The 16,516-nt window shown below is 33.4% G+C and overlaps 1 protein-coding gene across 2 annotated transcripts; it reads right to left on the minus strand.

Moving 5' to 3' along the window:
- Positions 1 to 260: 260 nt before the first annotated feature.
- Positions 261 to 15,475, minus strand: LOC147293308 (C2 domain-containing protein / GRAM domain-containing protein). Of its 2 annotated transcripts, none has more exons than XM_086233946.1 (18): positions 15,099 to 15,475; positions 13,366 to 13,419; positions 13,143 to 13,240; positions 12,710 to 12,785; positions 11,607 to 11,735; positions 11,448 to 11,494; positions 10,894 to 11,014; positions 10,637 to 10,753; positions 9,978 to 10,007; positions 9,759 to 9,858; positions 7,309 to 7,415; positions 5,454 to 5,597; positions 5,272 to 5,376; positions 3,799 to 3,945; positions 3,506 to 3,559; positions 1,035 to 1,098; positions 793 to 854; positions 261 to 696 (listed from the first exon to the last, which is right to left on the minus strand). In XM_086233946.1, the coding sequence occupies exons 1-18, from the start codon at positions 15,285 to 15,287 to the stop codon at positions 577 to 579; spliced, it is 1,764 nt and encodes a 587-aa protein (XP_086090072.1). In that variant the 5' UTR covers positions 15,288 to 15,475; the 3' UTR covers positions 261 to 576. The 2 variants fall into 2 exon arrangements, with proteins under 2 accessions (XP_086090072.1, XP_086090071.1); XM_086233945.1 differs by having other exon boundaries at positions 10,894 to 11,020.
- Positions 15,476 to 16,516: the final 1,041 nt, after the last annotated feature.

Raw genomic sequence — 16,516 nt, forward strand, 5'->3', positions numbered from 1 at the left:
ACCCCCAAAAAAATCCTTGGGTTTCTTTATAAAGTCTGCAAGGAATTTTTTTTAAACATTTTCCAACACAAATTTTCAAAAAAGAAAAAAATTTAGTCGGAAGACTCGGAACACATTCTTTATGAACTGAAAAGGTAGTATGCGCTGCAAATATTATAGACAAAGAACATACATTATGCAAACTAGCTTTAAGCCAGTCAATTCTATAGATCTTTTTTGAATAGTTTTCTTTCTAATTTTACAAGGGTGCACATATTGGATACGATTAGAAAGTAAGTCACCAAATTTTCATTACAGGGTAACAATTATGATATACACAATCAACACAAAACTGAGATCTTTTACATGAACAGAGTTTATACTAAAAAATGAGGCTTTTATTTCAACATGAACTAGAACAAACACCACTAGCTTTCTCACAAGGAGACAGGGTGAAGTTACATTGGCACATATAGGGCAAACCTATTGGTATACAGTTGACCCTGTCGCTCAACATACATATATAAATAAAAGAAAATATGCTACAATCATATTGCACCGATAAATAAGCGAACCAATCTGCCATTGTCGGAAAAATTAGCTGCTAACTTGAGTTACAGTGGGTGAGGAAGTGTCTTTGTCAGCTTCACCACCCGAAGTATTTGACTTGATGTATGAACGGGCAACTTCCAACATTATCTCAATATCTTTCTTGTACTACATTCAGTGACCACAAATTATCATTGAAAAGGTATCGTGCATAAATATAGAGGAGAAATAACAATTAAAACCACAACCAAGCATGGTACTAACCTCGCTAATAGCCCCTGCCTTTATTTTGGATTGCATCACACACCATTTCTTAAAATGTACACCTATGACAAGTTGAAAAATGTATGACCAACTTGTTCAAAAATTCCAAATGAAACAAATAAGAATGTTTGATATTTCAGCCTAGCTCTTTCATGTTACACAACTTCCACAGCCTTCCATGACAATTTCATACACCACCCCACTATGGGGGTCAAGAGAATATGGGCCAATTAAAAACATACCCACTTTTATGTCTATAGTACATGAGTTCTCAGCGTTAGTGTCCAACCTCCACCTACAGTGCACCTGATGCAGTGATTTAATGTTAACTAAGTTTAGATAAGAATGACAGCAAAACAATATCAATCAATACTTTCGTCTCACATGTCAATACTGCTCTAAGCTGACAGATAAAATGAGGTATAACTTCTAAATGGGACGCTATGCAATAACCACGCTATGCAATAACTTCTCAACATAAACAATTGCCAATAAATTGCAACGATACTACATTAAGCAGACAGATAAATATGTGGTATAATCTCTGAATGGGACACTGCATATCCATGCTCCCCTAAATTCATTCTCAGCATAAAGAACCGCCAAGAAATTCCAACAGAGTAAATCTGAAAGTACTAACACTTTATTTCATGATTTTCGTTCAATTTTGTTCAAGCACAAATAAATTCTAGATTGCTCACAGTCAAAAAACTAATTCCAATTCAATGAACTGGTTTGTATTGTTACTAGTTTTCACATCGCTAAACAAGTTTACCAAGGAAAACTTGTAGGATTCCAAGTCAGAATATTAGGTTTCCTAGCTAGTTTAGGAGTGGGATCTAGTTTTCTAAATTATGTGATTTAGGGTGGTCCTTGGGAGTGCTTTTCGCAAAGATAAAAACACTCCTAAATAACCAAAAACAAATTTCTTGGTAGCTGAAATAGAAAAAAGTGTTTTCTGCAGCTAAAGCACCTATTGTGCTTCTGCACAAAGCGCTAGGTAAATATAGAAGCACCACTTGGGGCCTATTTGGTATTCTATTCAAAAACTTTTTTTTTTTTTTCAAAAACAAAAAAACAAGTTTTAGTCAAGAAAATGTGTTTGGTAGACCATTTTCAAAAACAGTTTTTAGAAAAAAAATTCAAAAAATGCCTCTTTTTAAAAATGATAAAACATCGTTTTTCTCAATTTTTTTTTTTTTACTTTCTTCTTTCTTAGTTGTGATCATTTTTTAAATTTAAAAATTGTTTTCAAATTTCATACCAAACAAGTTTTCAAATTTAAAAAATTGATTTTGAAAACTCACATTTGAAAAAAAAATCTTAATTTTTGAAAAAAAAAATTTGAGTAGGATACCAAACGGGCCCTTAGATTTTTAGTGAAATCTTCTGTGTGCTAACAAAAGTGGCTACTGAAGAACCAAGACTTTACTCTAGGGTTATGATTAATGAAAAACTAAACCTTATTTAGTCCATAGTATTAGATCAACGGTTGTAAGACCTACCATCAAACATATAGCCATATTGCGCTCTCCAAAGCTTTTTTATTCATCAGTTCTTTTATTGTCAAAGCCTAATAATCTTCAATACCATCATTGTCATCAATGTCTCTTTGATTTCTTATGTTTATAATTTCATGTCAGGTTCTTATTTGTTTTGTGAAGACGTAATGTTTTCATGTTGTGTTGACACATAATGTTATCATTATGTGATGCCTAAGTTGCTAAAGTGAGTAGTAATGTTGAATTGGAAGAAAAAAAAAAAAAGAAAAATAATCAAAATTTAGAAGTTCTGGTTCAAAATTGAGGACAAGTATTGGGCATATGAAATACGTTGAAGATTGTATTCAAAGAAATTCAAGGCTCAAGGTGACATGCCACAGTCATTCAAGGCAGAATTAAATATCTTATTCTCTCTATATTTTCTTAAGAATGTCAAATCTACCCTTCCATGACTCATATCTGATATTCCTTTAACCAATTTCACAATGAGAAATTTTCAGAAATACACAATCTTGTAAAGTGTGGTTTGCGTAACGAATGTTAAAACTTAAAATACGTGGCTGTCTTTGCTACACAGTTTGATACTCAGAATGATGGAACTAGAGCGTAGAGACAAGACTTGCACCTCTTGGCTACTTCAAAGTGATGGAAGACAAGGATTATAATTTACTTTTTCAGTTATGATAATTATTTTTACTATTCTGAAAATTAAGAAACAAATATTTTTGCAGCTGATCTCAACATCAAGGAATCGTATCATACGATCCAGATAGAAGTAATAGATATCAAACAAATCTTGAGTTCCAAATCTCCAATCCAACTCAACAGTTGTATCCACGTGCTCTATATAATTGAAAAAGTGCAGGTGTCCAGAATATAGTTAAGCATCTTAATTAGAGCATATGGACAGAAAGTGAACAAACTGAAGCAAGTTTGCAAAACTCATCAATATTCCAATTGTGAGCCACATCTCAAATTCATTCCGGTATAATTCATTAGGTTTTGCGTACTTTATGATAAGGTTTAACAAAAAACAGAAGACATCATTATTTGTCAAATAAGAAGGAATACTTGACATGTAAAATCATCTTGAATTCTAATTAATAACGACCTCAATCAGTAATCCAGAAAATATTACACATGCACCATATTATTCAAACAGAAACAACAGATATTGCACCTCAAAACCAGATCGTCAAGATATTGCATACCTCAAAGCAAGACCCGAATGGAACATCATGAGCCTGTTGCACTGTCTCAAACACCTAAAACAAGGAACACAAAAAATATAAAATAAAGATAGAAAAGTTAAGGACAAACAAAAGGAGATTTAAAAGAAAAAGAAGGAAAGAACATATAGGATGTGAAATGCCCAATGACAGATCAAACAAATAAATAAACCAAATTATGTAACTAAATAAATACTGAGAATAGTAGCTAAACTAAGAAAATGGAACACTTGAAACAACAGATTCAAAGAAGGGGCAGAGATAAGTCGTCGCACCAGTGTTTTCTTGTCTGGTGATAAAACAGCATGCTGCCAGTCTGTCATGGCTGTGTCTGGAGGGCACATGGGACTGTTGCAAAGAGACCTAAATGTTATTTCTCTGACTTGACCATCATATTCATCTGCACGATGCCATTGTCCCATCTGAAAATACCAAAAAAATAAATAAAATGTGAAGGGTGAGGAATAGAAGGATTTTGAGAATGTGAGGGGTGAGGAGGAGTTGGACCATCTGTGGGAGAGGGTTCACTTTTGGGCATCTCTATGGGCTTCAATCTCTTCGGACTTTAGGAATGGTTCCTTCTCTGTAACTTTTTCAATTTGAAGTGATGTTGTTTATTATTGTTTTATTATTCAGCTGGGGGTAATTGAGGTTGTTGCTGATATAGAAAGTTGCTGTAAATAGGCTACCTTAATTTCATTGATCCAGTGGACATCTTGTCCATTTGGACTATTTCATTTCTTTAATAAAAATTTGTTCCTATCAAATAAATAAATACCAAACAAATGAACTTTCAGATTTTTTAATTTTTTTTTATAACAGAACTTTTATTAAGAGAAGAAAAGTAAATGGGAAGACCAATGAGATGGGCTTAGGAAAGAGAACAACTGTGATAAATCCCATATCTGTTATGCGCTGCAGAGATCTAGGGTACTTAAGAACGGCCTAGCTGTCCAAAGCACTTTGGATGAGGCCTTGGGTTGTTACAAATTGTATCATCGCGCAACCCAGCCCATTGCCTTTGTGGGTTCAATGACTATGGTTATGACGACTACTCCTTGCTGATGAGGGAAAAGGTGCCACCCCCTGTGCTTCGAGGTAACGTGGATCCGTAGGCAGATAAATGGTTACATCCCACATCGGAAAGGCCCGTCAATTCGATAAGTGTGATTTCCCTCTTTCTGAGGACGCCAAGCTCTAAAAAGGGGAGATTGTTATACCCCCTAACCACACATCAGTAATGCGCTAGACAGATCTAGGGTACTTAAGCAAGGCCTAGGAGGAGTCCAAAAACTAACTTCAAGTAGCACTTTTGGATGAGGCCATGGGTTGTTACAACAACGGGTTATTTTATTATGTTTAATATTTGGATTTTCCAAGTCAGCTTAGGGTTTGTATTTTTGGTTTTTAGGGTCATAGGGTTTCTCTATGTATATGTTGTATTGTCATCTTCTATTAACCAAATGAAATATAAGTTTTGCAGTCATTTTTCTTCTTTTTAATATCACTAGTAACACAGTATCACTACTTAACCTAGATTAACTACTAACGACAAGAATGTAGATAGTAAACAAAGTCACCTTGCACAACATCATTTCCCCACCCTCAACCCCAAAAACCATCTCGGGGCCAAGAAACTATCAGAATCAATATTGGGGTTAGAAAACCTTGCAACCAAGGCCACACATAAGTGCATAAAATTCCATTTGTTATCCACTGGCACTTGTTTAAAAGTAAAATGTACTTACAATAAGATTAGTGACCTTTCTTGCAGTACGATACTCATTTGTAAAATTTGAACCATCATCCAACAATAAATTGAAGAAAGTCTCAGCTTTGCATGGGAAAACATCCTGGAAGAAACATTGATTTATTAAATACTGATTAAAATAACTTAACGGGGTGGAACACAAAGAAGAATGAAGCATACATTATATACACTGGTTACAACTTCCTCCTTGATGAAAGCTTGAAGCTTTCCGGTTTTGGAGATGATATCTTCAGGCATCTTAGCCTGACTTTTACCTCCTTTAACAGAACTGCTATGCGCACGCAATGCTGATTCTGCGCTCTCCTACATACCAGAAAGAAACTATTAAAAGGAAAAAACAAAAAATCATTTCAAACAATGCACAGGAAAGGATCAGCAAGTAAACCCATAATAGATAAATAAAACAGAGATTCACATTTCCAAAATAATACACTTTGGAAGGGACAGATGTAAACCGGCAATGCCATTAACTACATGTATAACTTCTAAGATTTGTGCATGCATGTTGAATAAATCCATGTGCAAATTTGAGTTTGTAAACCCTAAACCCACACAAATTTCAGCGGGCCCCATCAATGGTGCTGGCATAAGAGCAAAATGAGAACTCCATTTCCGCTTTATGCAAACACTACTTGAGGTTTAGCACCATTTTACATAACCTCATACACTTATAAAATTCACATGGACACCCCCTCGGGTTTAATATGGTTGCACATAACCCCCTCTATGAGAAAAGTCAAACTATGAAATCATTGAGAAGTCCAAAATACCCCTACCCCTCTATGAGAAAAGTCAAACTATGAAATCATTGAGAAGTCCAAAATACCCCTACAGTGTTAATTTTGTCAAAACAGTTAATTACCAATTAGACCTGCACTTCTAAAATTCACAGGGACACCCTCTAAGGTTTTATATGGTTGCACATAACCCCCTCTGTAAGCATTATTGTCAAATTTGTTTCGTATTTAGAGTCAGTTAAGCGTAAATTATAAGGATACTCGCTAAAGTTAAGGGTCTTTTCAAAATAAATCTTATAGTTTCAAAAATTACAACACTCAAACACTCGCCTTATTCTCGCACATCTAACATGCCACAAACTTAAGAAATAATTAACCAATTAAAAGCACTCAAAACATTTTCTCGAAATAAAGCTTTTTTAAAAAAACATAAGAAACTAAAAACTTTAAAAGAATCTAAAATATATATATTTTTTGAAAAATTTAAGCACCCAAAACATTACAGAAAAAAAAAAAAAAAAAAAAACTTCTAAAAAATCTTACTTTTATAAAAGATTGAAAAGTAAAAACATAAATGAAATTTAAAACCCACAGAGTTATTAATTTTAAAATTTAAAAAAAAATCAAGAAATTCTATGGGACCACCACTCATCTCCCATCAAAAGTGGGAAGAGCGCTGCAGCCCTTCCTGAACAAGGGGGCCCACAGAGGTGCAAGTTTTTTTGGGATGTTACAATTTTTGAAGTTTTATGTTTTTCCATTTAAAAACCTTTTCTAAAGAAATAAAATGTTCAGACAAAAAGAAAATCAAATTAGAATGTTTTTATTTACATATTTATTTATTTATTTTGGCATACTTGGATGTGGCATGCATAAAATTTAACTTGAGGGGGTGTCTGGAAATTTTAGAAGTTCAAGGGCTAATGTGAAAACTTGCTAAACCTCCAGGGGTGTTTGTGTAATTAACTAATTTCACAAAATTAAGACTGTATGTAGGGTATTTTGAATTTTCATTATTTCGTTAGCTCCGTCAAATGACTTTTATAAACGAATGGGGTTATGTGCACCCATAGTAAACCTGGGGTGTCCGTGTGAATTATAGGGGAGTTATGTGAAAGCAAGTTAAGTCTCAGGGAGTGTTTGTGTAATTAACCCTTAGAATTATTAATGACATAAAAATAACATAATTGAGTAACTAATGTTCAGTTCTGTCAAAGCTATATCAAGCTCAATCTCTCAACGGTAGTAACAAAGTGCATGAAACACATGGTACCAACCTTCTTCTCAGCTTCTAGCATTGCCTGGTAATTCTTTACTGCTCGCTGGAGACCTCTAAATGCATGATTCCTGTTCCAAAATGATGCAAATTTATATCTGACTCTACCTGAAAATGGCAAAGAAAAATAAAAACCATAAAATACACATTAACAGGTAAAATCATATTTAATGGGTGGTTCCCAAGACTGCTAAATAAATACTCATAAAGAAGAAAAAAACAAGGAAGAGGAAAGGGCACAGAAACCATAATTCTTATGGAAAAAGGTGTGAAAATAACACCAGTATGTAAGACATCAACAAACAAAAGTATAATGACCAAGTTAAAACAGATAGTATTTACCATCTTTCATGTAGTTGATTAAGCACCAAAAAATACAACAAACGAATAGAGGGCAGAGGGATAAAATTGAAACTAAATATGTATTAGGTATCGGTATTCCATACTTCCAAAACCTGTCCTAGATCTTCAATAAAGTTCGCACAGGAGATCTGTGATTATGACCAGCATGCAAAATGGTGCCTCGGATTATGGGAAAGTTCAAACATTTGGCACAAAAAGGGTGCTTTTCTCATCTCCAGTTCTAACCATAAAGTTTCAGCATTTGTTTTGTCAACGACACCAGAGTACCACTTAGTTATAATTTTTTACTCACTGGGACCAAGAAAAGTAACATTGTACAAACAAGGGAGAGGTAAACTTGAACTACCAAAGAAAACAAATCTGGGAAGAAGAAGAAAAAAAAACAAACAAAAAATGAGAATTGAAAGAGTAGTAAATTTGTACCACTAACCATCATCTTTAAGTACCTTTCATTAATTCCGAAAGACCTTTTTGCTGTTCAGACAATAACCTTTCGAAATACAATCTATAACAAGAGGTAACATATTTTTTAATAAATTCAAACAGACAACTCCTAGTGAAATATTAAAGATTAGGGACAAAATTCACAATTTAGAGACCACCTATAAACCAAAGCATAGTCCTCACATCTGCACTCTGAACAAGTGCACTACCTAAGCTCATTTTTTATGATAAACTTCAGAGAGTAAAAAAGAATCCATCAAATTAGTAATTCAAAAAAAAAAAAAAAAAAAAAAAAACATAAGACAATCATAAATTGAGAATGACAAGCACTTAAATGGAAACAAAAAAAGAAGAAGTCACCATCAGAAAAGCCAATAGACTGCCAGAAGTTCATACAAAACTAAAAAAAAAAAAAATTGGATTATGCAAACTATGTAACACCCTTTGAGGGACGGTCAACCACTTTTTCAGACAGAAATTGGATTATGCAAACTTTTTGGATATTTTTTGATATCCAAAAAGTAAGCTTCTAGCCCAACCAATTCGGACAGAACTAGCCCAGCTCAACCGATGTATTCTTCATATTCTCACACATACACATACATACATACACAAAGACATACATACATAATATAAATTAATATTCAAGCACTTAAAGTCAAGTATTGTAATAAGAAATATACCATACTCTAAACCGTTTGATGAAAACTTAGCCATTAAAATGATAAAACTTGGAGCATGCAAGGGAATTGTATATAAACTATTAATGTGTGTAGAAATTCGTTCAAGTGCAGACAAATCTGCATGCGGACATTTTGGATCATTCTAAAAGCTGTGTATTTTTAAGTTCTTTTTTCAAGTGTTTGATTCTGGCCCCAACAGGATTTGTTACTTTAGGGGGTAGAATCATCTTTTAGGGCCTATGGTTTAGGGTTTACTCTCATGTTTACGAACCCCAAACCTGACGACCAAAAAAACAGAAAATAAAGGCGTTGTTCAAACAGCAAAGGTTGCCGTACAAACTGGACTTCATGTTATATATATAGAGAAAGAAAGAAAAATCTAATGAGGACCTAAATTGAGGATTTGCATAACACCCACCACCCACTGTGCATCTCAACCGTCTACAACGTCCTGCATGCTCCCCATACATATCTATGTTTAATCTAAAGGTTACCTGTACGTTTTGGTGGTTACGTTTATAAAAACCTATGGATAATAAGTACAAGCCAGAAAGAGAAACAATTTTTTCTTAAAGATTAACAAAACCATTCAGACCTTATCCACCTTGGGTACCCCAAACTTGACCCATAACCCATCATACAAGACATGTTGTGCTTGGGCTAAAATACTTGGTCCAATAACAGGCCAAACTGAGTTGGGAATAAGACCTATACAAATCAGGCTGAGCTCAAATAGACCCTATGCCCAACTTTTTTTTTTTGGGGGGGGGAGGGGAGGGGGAGAAAGAGCTCCATATTCTAGTTTGGTAAAAACAATACACTATTTACTTTTTAGTCTATACTATGATAGAAACAAAATTTGAAAACACTGCTAAATGTAAGCTCGTGTTTTGATGCTCGTCTTCAATAAAAGATCAAAAAAAAAAAACCCATTAAAAAGTGTTTAAAACCGATCACTGACCATCAGGACTCCCCAAAGGAGGTACACCATTCCCACCAGCACCCATGCGAAGTATAATTGTTATAGCAGGATTTATGAATGCATGCTGACTCCTCCGAATCTTCATAAACCAAAAAACAAAATCCACAGGATTAAGCATTGCAATATCAATCAACAAGAGAGAGAGAGAGAGAGAGAGAGAGAGAGAGAGAGAGAGAGAGAGAGAGAGAGAGAGAGCACCTCATCAATATCACCAAATGGTATGACCACCTGTCAAAAGTAATAAAAATACTCATGATATTAGAAATCATTCTGATTGACATAAAAGGTTACTATCATAACGTATCAAATGCAAAAATTAACATCAACTAATCTGTTTTCCATATATCTACAACCAAAAAATTGGTTAAATGGGAGAGGGGAAAAATGATCACTTGGTTAAACGGACCTAGCGGCACAGGCAAAGGAAAAATGAGGTTTAGGAGTGGGTAATTTGGTCAAGAAAAATGTGGCTTTACTTGGAAAATGGTTGTGGAGGTTTCTATCCCTTTGGTATGCTGTCATTAAGAGTAAATATGTGTTGCAATCTATTAACAAGACTCATGATGTTTATAAATTTTATAGGGAAAAGAAAAGGTGAATTAATGTATCTAACCCACAATTACATTATCTCAATGCAACATAATTTACTTTCCACATCATGAATCTGTCTCACATAGTCACATATACATAACCTTGATGAGACATATTTCAATTTTTTATATCAGAAGATATATATGTGAGACAAATGCATAATCAAGATGCAACATGATTCATTTCTTCACATAAATTAGTATATGCGAAAAATTATTCCTTTATGATATTAGCACAAGCTTGGCAGAAATGAATGATAGCCTAACCTTCATTTGCTTAGAAAACACGTTAGAATGGAAGCAAATATGCCATGTAGAGACATACATACGGCCATGATACAAGAATGACCTCTCAAGTGCACACGAAAAACTATTTTCCACAACCTGAAATAGATACTATGTTAATCACATAACTGCAACTACTGTAAATAATTAAACAAAAAGTCACATACATGTATACTATTAGATATACGTCATTAACAGTTCCACATATGAAGTATCCAAACACATTCCACTCAACTCACCTCATCTGGAAACAGATTAAATATAGTTTGGAGAGGCCCTGGCTTTTGATGAACCACTGTGGGCCCTTGTTTATCTATAGTCCTTCTTCGAGCATTAGCTCCAGCATATCCATTCATAACCCTATCACTAATTTCATATATATTAAGATATAATTATAATATTAATAACATAATAATCAATTAAAGAAATGATATAATAACATCAATACTATATATTAATTCAGTTGTAGCCTAGTGAATCAACAAGGTATACATTAGAAAATTAATTATAAAAAAAAAAACTGTCTGAGCATAAGAAGGTTGTAGTCCCATTATGTGCAGTAATATGGAAAAGTGAAGGCATTATTGAAATTACCATCATACAAACAGAAAATTAAAAGAAACCCAGAGAAATATATTCATTTCTAGGCATGATATAGAAAGACATTCATACGGAATCCACGTAAACATTGCTAATGATGATTTTTTAACTTCTGAATTTACAAAAATAAGATAAATGCGTCTCAAGATGAACTTTAAGAAAATGTTAGAAATATGTAAACTAAAAAGGGTACCTCGAAGAATTTACAGGCAGTTTTATTGTTTTTATATGGAGACAAACCTGACAAGAAACAACCAGATTTTAATTGGTCTCTATAAGGACAAGTGATAATACTAATAGCCCAAGCAAATGATATAACTAAAACCAAAAGATAATATGCGGAAAGAGCTACCTGCCCCGATGGGCTATCCAATGTATACCATACTGCCCCTGTTTGACCCTCACTTTCAACTGGAACAGTCACTGAACCAAGAACAGTGCTTTTCCATATTATATCCCAGTCATATATTGTCACATTAATCTGCTAGGCCAGTAGAGAAATATATCAGTTTAATATCCCAATCCTACATAGAGAAATCAACTAGGTCAATAATAACATAAAAAAGACTTTCTTCCTTCATATCATACTAATAAAAAGTGAACATCCGAAAAAAGACAAGGGAAAAAAGTCAACTTCGGTTATAATGTCCTGTTCAAACATAACATAACAGAAAAGAGTTGTACTCATTAAAACCAGTGCTGATCCTGGTAAGGGAAACAAATAACAAAATTTGAACTGCAACTTGGAAAAATAAGAAAAACAGAATGATAGAAAGATCAAGAATCCCAACTTACCAATACCAAAAGGAAGGGACTGAAAACACTCTTTGAAGGGATAACTAACAATAAACTATAAATATAGAAAGACAAAAAAAAAACTTTTGTGCATTTTCAGAAAATTAGTCAACTCTTCCCAACTAAATCAAAATAATAATAAAAAAAATCTGTTGACAATGAATAGAATAATTTTATTAATACAAAAATAATAAATAAACACTTTTATTTTCCACAAACTAGTATTTCTCATAAAAGGCATACATAAAAAATATCAATAAAGACCTCTGAAGGACAAGATGCATTGGTTCTTTTGTTTTATATAAATGCAAGAAATACAGAAATTTCTCGCCATCTTACATTGTATTTTCTGTCTTTTTTATTAATAAAATTTGTGTTTTTAGTCAAAATTATATTTTTATATATATATATACATAAATGCAAGAAAGTGTTGGAAACATACTAGCCACCCTGTATAGGTTATTGGCCAAATAAGCATATTTTATATTCATGTTTGAACCTACTTATCAATCAAAACAAAATGCCAACACAAGATGTATAGAACTTATTTCATCATTCAACAAAAAAGAAAATGAAAAAAATATCAATTTCTCATTATTGAACTTCACATGACAGTCTTGACAGTGCCAAACCATAAAATTTACAAAATATGATGGCTACCTGGACAGGAAGCTCATCAACAGAAAAATTAAACTCCTCTCCCCACATAGGATTTCTTGAACCAGGGACCATTGAACTGCACCAGCAACAAGAGTACATAAATCCTTCTCATTAAATGTAATATATATATATATATATATATATATATCCAGGAACAGGGTACTATTGTTCTCTTGCTAGATATCAGGCATGTTATGTTGATAGAGTGTTAATTTGACATCACACATTAAAAGTTAAAACAAGAGTCCACCTAATCAATGTATCAGCTTGACAGTTTGGCAATATGCTAGACTGTCTAGCAAGACCCAACATTTCCCATTATACAGACACACACACACACACACACACACACACACATATATATATATGTTCTTAACCACCATTAAAACAGAAATTCAAAGCGACAAACTATAAAATCCAAAATCAGTTTAACCTGAATCGCTTTTCTGTTCCACAAGTGATCATAGCATAAGGATCAGACGTTCCATTTAAGTTTGCACCAATAAGATTCTTAGCAGCCAACAGTTCCAGCTAGAGAGCAGTTCAGACATAACATTAAGCCCAAAAACTTAACATATACATAAATCTACAACACAAACTTGCAAATTCCTGTATTCATGGATTGAAGCAAAAACACCAGAATCAATCATTTATACCTTAATTAAATATGCAGAATTGTTTTGAAGATCTCCTTTCCAATGGCCACCGATCTACAAAATAAGTGCAGAACTGCATGTCAAACAAGCTAAAAATTACTCCATGAAACAGGCTGCATTTGAAACTGCATCTTGCAATATTAATGGATTCCAAAAGCAGTGGGTAAACTGTAAAGACAACATCTATAAAATTAAGAAATCCAAAACCATTTTGGTCAAGTAATGATTACATTAATAAGCCTCACAACCTTTTTTAAAATTTATAACTAGCACTCCCGCACAGTGCGGATTTGTTTTGTAAAGGTAACTCCAACAATTGTAGTATGGAAGACTTGGTTTGACATTTTGTTGTAGTGACAATATTTACCCAAAATTATAAGAACATCTCGTGGGATGAAAGGGGTCTATCAGGAATTTGAAGGATGAGGCAGTTGAAACTTCAAACTACTTTATTGTAAATTCTTTTATTTTGTTTTTGAAAAAAAAGTGACTACTAAAGCAATTACAGGATATCTATACTACTAAAAAGAGAGAATTGCTAAATTATTGACTCATGGCTTGTCCACTAACTCAATAACTTATGTCCCATACTCGTAGGGAATTTACATCAAGGACATTGATAACCGGAAACGAAAGAATAATAATAATAATAATAATAATAACAATAGCAACAACAACACTAATAATAATAAAAGTCCAAATTTCAGTAATAAAAAATTGAAATTAAGGTTGTGTTTGTTTCATGGAATTGAGGCTAAAGAATGGGTAAAATTCCCTAATAATGAATTCCCCTGTTTAGTAACTGCAAATTACTTAGGGTTTGACTTTTTCTACGGGTATCAAAAACCCCCGAAAAAAGGTTTTGCCTTCCTGAGGGAAGAGGTGAGTTTCCTAAACCCATTTATTGTTTTCACCTTATAATAAATCATAATAACAGCTTATAATTTTGTTTCCTGAAGTAAATTTTGTTGGTATCTTGATAAAAACATTTCTATTCAAAGTATTTCCAAACACTGGAATAGGAATGTTAAGATTTCCTTGATTCTAAACCACATCCAAAGGATGGGTTTTAGGATTCCTAAAATCTGATTTAAAAGATTAGGAATTACTTAAATTTGACTTTATTTATCACAACAATGGCATTAATTACTACGAACCCCGAAGAATATGCATTGAATTACAAAAAGCTAACCAAATTTCACCATTACTAAGCCACAAGAAGAATTATTTAATAGAAACCCAATAATATTCATATAAAAAAAAAAAACCATGAATTGGCCTAGTATCATGGACAATAATCGTGAAAAGTAGAAACTAATTCACATAATTATAAGCAAAAAAAGATTAAACCTGAATTTAAATCATAACCATATTATTGCAAATAGCACAAAAAAAAAAAATCATAGAAGAAGAAATGATTTCATGTTCTAATCATCAAAAACCAATAAAAAGTCACACCCAGACAATTAAAACTTGCACTGGCCTTCAAGCAAGAACAGTATTGGAAGTATTAAAATAAGGATTCAGCTTTTCAACCAAAATAACCAAGGAAAGTGAAGTTGAATTACAGAATTGACATTGTCTTTATCATCTGAAAACAACAGTTTTCCGAGCATGAAGCACAAAAATCATATGAAAGCTACAAAATTCACAAGTACACTGGCAATAGAAAACTCATAAAAATAAAAATATTGAAATTTTAACAAAACCAAAAATCAAATTAGTGAATTGACCTTGTCTTTGTCATCAAAGCCATCCCCAAAAGCACCGGAATTGTCATCAGGTGAGCGATCACCATAGCCATCTCCGCTGCCTCTGTACGTGAAGAACCAGTAGGCGAAGATCATGAAGACGGAGGCAGCCACTGTGACCTCGATCTCCCACAACGAAGGGACGAGGAAATCCAACGACACCGTTTCCATGGTGGCTTTGATTGAAATTCAAGCGTAATTGAATCAGAAACAGAAATTAGAGGGTCTAAGGGTTTTAGGTACAAGGTGCTTAGGGTTTTCAGGGTTTGGGAAAGCCATGCGCGACGACTTGAATTTGTACAAGGCCAGCATTTTAGACACAGGGACAGTTTTCTTAGAGAGAGAAAGTGTGTTAGAGAGAGAGCGTCAAAGTTGGACCGTTGGGAGTTGAATGTGTTTTAATTTAAAAGTCACATCTGGTCATTATCATTCTTAATTTTATGACTAAATTGCCCTTACGATGATGTGGTAATAACGGTGTTGCCTTCTTCTGAGTGCTGAAAGATTTGGAGGTCTGTGAGGGTAGTCTGGTAAAGAGAATTGGGACTTGTAAATAACGCCCGGAAGATTTTACGCAGTCTCCATCTCCATGTTGAATTGTATGGTTTTATCAAAGAAGACAGAAATGTAAACAATTATATTATATTATATTATTGCATTTTTTAGTACTAATTACTCATCTCCGTGTTGATTGTTGATTTTGTTGGATAAGCATTGATTTTAGGGAGAGAGAGTTTAATTTATTAGTGGCTAATTTTAAACACCCTACTCACCAAAAAAATTTGTCTAAACCCCCACCCATCTAGAAACTCTTTCAAAACCCCCTAAAACTTATAATCCTAAATTACCCTTCTGATGCATGCTGACACATGCTGACGTCACTGTAACTGTATTTTGGTGAAACTGTTTTTTTTTTTTTTTGAATTGAAGTTTTTGATAAAATTCAATATTTCACTAAAACTAAAATCAAACACTGAAATTGAATTTCATTACACTAAAACTGAATTTCAAAAATTCAGTTACACTGAAACTGAATTTCAAAAATTCAATTACACTGAAACTGAATTTCAGAAATTCAGTTACACTAAATTGAAGAATTCAGTTATGAATTCAGTTACTGAGACTGAATTAAGTGATGCAACAATTACACATTCACTAAAATGCAATTACACCTTGACTAAAATGCAATTACACCTTAATTAAAAAAACAATTACACCTTTACTAAAACAATTACACTTCACTAAAACAGTTACACCTTTACTGAATTTCGTTTCACTAAAAAGAACACAGCAACCTTAACAAAAAAAACAACAATACAATAAGCCATTGAGATGAGAGAAGTAGCCAACAATACAACGTCGTCCGATCACCTCACGCGCGACGAGTACACGACAGTCGC

Source organism: Dryas octopetala, chromosome 2 (genome assembly GCF_963921425.1).
Source record: "Dryas octopetala chromosome 2, drDryOcto1.1, whole genome shotgun sequence".
NCBI classification, from domain to species: Eukaryota; Viridiplantae; Streptophyta; class Magnoliopsida; order Rosales; family Rosaceae; genus Dryas; species Dryas octopetala.

Excerpts from the sequence above, each read along its gene's own strand:
- LOC147293308 (XM_086233945.1), bottom strand. The coding sequence starts at position 15,287 with ATGGAAACGGTGTCGTTGGATTTCCTCGTCCCTTCGTTGTGGGAGATC. Across the intron at positions 13,241-13,365 it reads ATTCTGCATATTTAATTAAG|CTGGAACTGTTGGCTGCTAA; the intron begins GTATAAATGATT and ends ACTGCTCTCTAG. Across the intron at positions 11,736-12,709 it reads TTGATGAGCTTCCTGTCCAG|ATTAATGTGACAATATATGA; the intron begins GTAGCCATCATA and ends CTGGCCTAGCAG.